The sequence below is a fragment of the Orbicella faveolata genome, unplaced genomic scaffold, assembly GCF_042242905.1.
Source record: "Orbicella faveolata isolate gen_17 unplaced genomic scaffold, um_ofav_v1 contig_4, whole genome shotgun sequence".
NCBI classification, from domain to species: Eukaryota; Metazoa; Cnidaria; class Anthozoa; order Scleractinia; family Merulinidae; genus Orbicella; species Orbicella faveolata.
Genome location: NW_028301569.1, coordinates 11,572,501 through 11,578,979, shown reverse-complemented (window position 1 = coordinate 11,578,979; position 6,479 = coordinate 11,572,501). Strand labels below are relative to the sequence as shown.

The 6,479-nt window shown below is 36.6% G+C and overlaps 1 protein-coding gene across 1 annotated transcript in view; it reads left to right on the top strand.

The window, feature by feature from the left end:
• The first annotated feature begins 685 nt into the window (after positions 1-685).
• LOC110049721 (uncharacterized) overlaps positions 686-6,479 on the top strand; it is a 6,400-nt gene continuing 606 nt past the window's right edge. The window contains exon 1 of the mRNA XM_020755532.2: positions 686-6,479. This exon is cut by the window's right edge and continues 606 nt beyond it. Coding sequence (XP_020611191.2) covers positions 1,580-2,962 — 1,383 coding nt within the window. The 5' untranslated portion in view covers positions 686-1,579 and the 3' untranslated portion in view covers positions 2,963-6,479.

The following is a 6,479-nucleotide window of genomic DNA, read 5'->3' as shown; positions in this document are numbered from 1 at the left end:
CCTGTTTTTCAGTTAATACAGATAATATTAGTTAAGGTACAAGACCCCTTTAACCATATCTGCTAAAAGTTCTCTTTGTATGCATTTATATTTCTGCTAAAATGATTGTGATAAAATTCATATTTCGATGTCATACCAAGTCATTTATACATAATTAGTTTCCCAAAACAAATTAAACGACCCCACATCTGAGGATTTCTCAGTACAAGAACGTGCGTTAGCTTCAGAAATGAAACGCCGAAAAACGCTCACAAATACTACAGATAGGTCATTTATGGTGTATTTTGTTAGGGTATTGACTACATTTTAGGAAATGGCAAACAAATGTTCACAAAAGAAATGGCAGAGGTTACGGTTATCATGAGCGCCAAAATATTGGCTATTGCTAACACTCTTCTTATTTGCATGACTGCCCCAGTTGCGTTACGTAATATATTAAATTTAAGACAAGAGAGATCATCGAAGTTATGTACACAACTTAAGCAGTTGGGAAAATAACTGAAGCCTGAGGAAAAACTTCAGGCTTAAACGGGACATTTTCTGAGCTAGTTTATTTTAACAACTGCTCAAGTTGTGTACATGAGATATCATGATCTCTCGTGCCTTTAAATCTTTGATTCGTTTTCCGCAGTTGCGTTAATATATTCAATTTATAGACATAGGAGATCATCAAAATTATGGACACAACTTTCCAGTTGTGAAAATAACTGAAGCCTGAAAAATATTCAAGCTTGAGTGAACGATCTATAATATCAAATTTATTATGCAAATCGCCGGATGCAGATCGCTTCACTCGACAAACTGTCATAGGCTGGTTTCCCATATTCCTCAAAAATTTCGTTTTTTGACTTATATTTCCGTAATATAGCAAACATGAGTTTTCCGGGAAGTTTTTTATCATAGATGTCAGAAACCAAAGAAAACCATTTTAGGCAGGAAAATTGTAATCCGTTTCAATTGAATGCATTTGACTTGTGTGTCGCGACATGTATATTCAATATATGGGTGGAGTGATCAACGTTTGCTCCTGCTAGCATTGTTTCTAATGACCAAAACATACACACAATATTATCACCCAGCAGGAAACTTGATTCCCTTGCTTGTTGACTGATTTTCAAGGGTCTACCTTCGCGATCTCTGATCCTGAGCGACATAAACTTGAAATGTCTGTGTTTATAAATACTTATTTACATTGCGGCAGGTTAACACCGTGGGTCACGCCGCATTAGTAAACATAACATATCAGCTTATTGGGGTTGTATAAGCACAGAATAACCTCTGGAGATTGTCCGCCAGCTCGTAGAGACCTGCTTGTGCAAATTCATGATTCTGATCGTGTGATCGGATCATCCATGGGCTTTCCCTTGCAGTAATAACACTTTGGTCACGTGATCACATACGACACGTGTACCAGCCACTAGCCATTGTAATAAATTTTGCAGCTCAAGGCAAGCGCAGCTGTGAAGTTCAGTCAATGTCATTCGCTTGAAAGATAATCTCAGTTTTCACCTGAATTCGCCGGTAAACGGGAATTTCGTTCTGTTGCCATCGCGAGGAAGAATTTTGGGTTTCATTTGTGATGGAAAGAATCCAAAACGGTGGGCCGAAAGCAAATGGCTTTGCAACGAAGAAGACGCTAAAGGGAATGGATCAACTGGCGTGGCACAAAATTTCATACAAAGCATTGTACGCTCTTCTCTTCGTTACCCCAGCTTTGGTTCAGTATGGTTTGGGCTTGCCGTTTTGGTGTTATCCGCTAGTCTTCGCTGTGCTATTTCTGCCTCTATTCGGAACTTTTATGATGCTTTTCAACCGAATGTGCGTCGCTGAAAACGCCACAAAATCAGTGAATGTCAAACGGTTCATCGAATTCAGTGACCCATGTCTAGCATCAAAATACACCAACCGGAAGATACCTATGATAGTTCTATACGAAGCCTATGCAGACGGCAAGCTAGATTTCAAGTGCGATGTCTTAGAAGCGCTGGAAAACCGCCACCAATTTGCGACTTTTGAACTGACATTTTATCACGTCAAGTTTTTGCTTTGCAACTTTTTACCCGAAATGATTTTCCACTCGAAAAATCAAGACGCTGAACAGGTTTGCGATCACTACGACCGAGGCAATGACTTTTATCGTGGATTTCTAGGACCTGTGATGATTTACACTTCAGGAGTATGCAGAGACGAATCCGATACCCTCGAGGAAATGCAATTGAACAAACTCAAAATGGTGGGCGAGAAATGTCAGTTGAAAGAAGGTGAGCGGCATTTAGATATCGGCTGTGGGTGGGGTACCCTAGTCAATTATGCAGCAGAAAATCACGGAACCTACTCAGTCGGCGTTTCCTTAGCCAAGCGTCAAATAGAGTGGGGTGAGGCTGTGGCTTCAGAGAAGAACCTTGGGAGCCGTAGTAAGTTTTGGTGCATGGATTATCGCGATATACCAAGCAGAAAATTTGATAAAATCACCTGTCTGGAAATGGCGGAGCATGTTGGGGTGAGGAAGTTCCAGCCCTTCCTGGCCCAGGTACGTGACATGCTGGAAGATGATGGGATCTTCTTTCTTCAAATTGCTGGGCTGCGTCGAGCCTGGCAATGGGAAGATTTTATTTGGGGGCTGTTTATGGCAAAGTATATCTTCCCAGGTGCCGACGCCAGCTGTCCACTGGGATGGGTTGTCACAGAGCTTGAAAGGGCTGGGTTTGAGATCCACTCAGCAGAAACCATTGGTGTCCACTACTCCCTGACGATCAACCACTGGTATGATAACTGGATGAAGCCAGAAAACCAGGCAGCCATGACAGAGAAGTACGGAAGAATTGTTCGAATCTGGAACATTTTCCTGGCCTGGTCGACGATAATTGCACGCCAAGGCAATTCCACTTGCACTCAGTTGGTATGCCATAAAAATCTTAATGTATATGACCGCTTGAAATTATTTAAGGTAAAGTCAAAGTGAAAGCTGGTTAGTCTTGGTAATGTATTCAAATTCTAGGTATTCTGCTAAGGGCATCGTACATAAATCTTGAAGAACTAAATGTTTAGGGTATTATTCATGCTTATCACCTGGTCGTCATGTGATTTTTGCAGTCTAAAGGAAGATTTTTCTGAGTCATAAAAGAAATTGTCTTTCTTACAAATTATTGCTTTAGCAGACCCAAAAATCAGAAAATGGATTGACATTTTCCTTTTTAAAATACATCATATTTTTATGGTCATTGTTCAATCCAAGAATGGCTTATAATTATGGAAAAATATAATTTTAACTAGGTTTTCATTCAGAGACTCAACATCAAGTTCGTTTTCTATTTTTTTTAATGCCAAAACATTTCCACATTACAATTATTCAACTTTGGTTGTGTATCCTGTATTTGTTTCTGTAGAAGGCATTAAGATATTTTTACAAGACCACTGGTCATCATACAGAATTATTTATATCTTTCTGCTACAAAGTCTTCTGACTTTTGTTGATCAATATCAGAAGTGAACCTTTCCTGTGTATAAATTTAACAAGCTTGGTTCCTGTATGATTGACCATTGACAGTGATCTTCAGAACCGAAAATTGTGATGTAACTTGCTTAATTTACATTATGTTTATACTCAAAACAGAATAATTTTCCTTCATTTTAGCATCTTAAAGTCAGAAGGACAGTAAAACTGTTAGCTTGAGTACTGTCTCCATAGGTTATAGGATTTCTCTATAAAAATTTGAGTAGTTGTGTGATAATTCATACGCAACTTAGAAATGGAATGCATAATTTATTTGCTCTTGTATACAGTAAGTGAAAATTATTTGGAAAAGCAAGGGGGTGTTTTCTCAAAAGGAGTTGAACCTTTTGTCTTATCCAATCCTAAAATGAATTTTGGGTAAAATTGTGCTAGGTTGAATGAACTGTGGTTGTTTGAACAGCTGTTATGTACGGCAACATAACTATGATTGAATAGCATCTGCTTTGTTCATTAGCCACTTGCAATATTTTTGAATAATTAATTGTTTCAATGATCATGAGATAGTTTTTGCCTTAGATTTTAAGAATTATCTCATGACATGTTTACTCACAAGTCATTTTTTGCAAGGGAAGCTTGACTTGACTTATTCAAGTAACTTTTGTGGTTAAAAATACTATGATTCTAGTTTTCTTTCTGTGGATAAGATTTAATTTTAGAAGCCACTCCTTAATATTATTTAAATACAATATTATTTTGCAGGATTGGCTAAATTTCAATTGAAATTTTGAAAAAAGGTGATTTTAAAGATACATTCCTCTGTGGAGTGATTCAAGTTTTTAACTGAAATGATAGTGGTGGGTGGGTTGACAAGTAATTTTTGATGTTTTCTCTTCTTAGCCAAAAGTTAATTAGTTTGGTTTTCTTAAATTCTAAGTGTGTATGCAGAATGAAATGTTAGTTTTGTAAGCTTACAGGTAACAGTGGACATAAGGAAGGATCAATGTTCTGGAAATATTTTTTCTGCAGTACTCTGGGAAAAAGTTGGAGGTAGTGTCAGAAATCCATGCAAAAATAATGTTGGATCTAAGAAAGTTTCCTTAGATTTATTTCTGTAGAAACTGTCCTGTTAAGATGTGGTATTTTATATCATATGCTATGCTTTAAACACCAGGGATTCTTGCCTCAGTAAATTCCATTTGGCCATTGATGTTTGCTAAGTTATTATTATTTGAAAACAGGCTGTGTGAAAGTGTATGCCAAAAGTTGTAAGCTGCTGCTGATGTAATAAAGAGGTGCCTAAAGAAAATTTACTTAATGATACTCAAAATTAACAAGTATTTTTCCTTTCTTTTCAACTAAAAGAAATAGATAACATTTTTGCTGTTTCTATCAAGTTAGAGAAACACTTGTGAAGTTTGGGGAACTCAAGTCAAGACACTTGACTGGCCTGCGGCTTGTGTTTCCAGATCAATTCTTGTTCTCCTAAACCTTCACTTGTGTTTATATGATGAGATAGAAACTCAAAATATTCTTCTTTTTCTTAATAACTAGTTTCAAGCTGTAGTACTTATTGTGTGCAGTCAGTAGTTTAAATTAGTTAATTAGGTGGTAAGCTGGCTTGCAACAAAAAAAAAGTGTTTTTTTGACATCGGGAATTTATGTTAATTTTAGTGGCTGTGTGTTTCTTAAATGATTAATATTATGATACCATTCAGCATCCAACTCTGAGTTGAATATGTTATTGGATACATTGAAAGCATATTTGCCTTGACTCAATCTGTTGCTGGATTAAAAATTAACTATAACTTGGCTACTAATCGTAATAAAACAATTTTTTGTTTGGTGTAGTACTAGTTAAAATCTGTTGATTGATCATAAGCTGTTTTCAATGCGTACTTGAACTATGAGGTTAAAACTGTGGTTTTTGTTGTCCTAAAAAATATTGTTAATATTTTTGGTGTGGTTTTTAGGATGGTGACAAGTTTCTATCCTTTGCTCTGTTTACTGTGTGAATACCGTATGAAACTGTGAGACTATAAGCTAATCACATTGCAGAAGAAGCACTGAACAGTGTAGCTATAGCAAGGCCGGTATGCCATTTATTCTATGCATTGCAACCAATCAGATGTCATATAGGCAACAGGTTATATTAAGTTTTATTTTCCAGTACCTTGTGCTACAGCTGTCAAGGGTGCCAGGTATTTTATCACTAACAACCTGCTTGGAATAAACAGCAGTGCACTACTTGAGAATCATCAAGGTTTACAACACCTTTTTCTCTGTTTATGCATTTGCGTAAACTAAAAGCTCTCTATATATTGAAAAATCAAGACATGCTTCGTAACGTTTTTTACATTTTAGTACTATTAATAGGTCTTCAGTCACCCTACTACAGTAGTATGGGTAAGGGGGCACTGGTTGTCTCACCCATATCCTAGTACATATTTGTTTTGTGTTTATTCTGCAATGTGATTTGAAAGGTTCTTATTAAACCAGTGGGAGTAAGAATCACTCCACCTACGAACCCAAGATATCTCTTAGTTAATTGATCTCGAGATACAAAAATGCAAACAGCTGGACTGGAGGATGCAATTTTTGCCGGCAAGAATTGTTTCCTGTTTTTTGCACATATATCACGAGTTCAACACAAGCTAAAATAAGAATGTTGGGTCTATTAGGGGCAGTTTTATAGTAATTGATTCATCTAGCTGTATACTATATAGATAATCTCTCATGGATTATTACAAGTGTTATTCAGTTATCTCTATTCATATTTTACCTGCTATGATAGTGTAAGGTTTTTATGTGCTAGCTTTTCCAAATGTTTACGTTTAATGTCTGTATTTTTGAAGACAAATTGCATGTTATTTGGGTGAGATTTAAATTAGCTACAAACAGCAATAGTAATTTACTTTCTCAGTTGACATTCCCATGAAAGATGTCCCATTTCTAGCCCAGAAAAATAAAATTCAAGCCATTAGATAAGAGACTAGTGTTGTACCGCAAGGTACGAAAGGAAGTTACA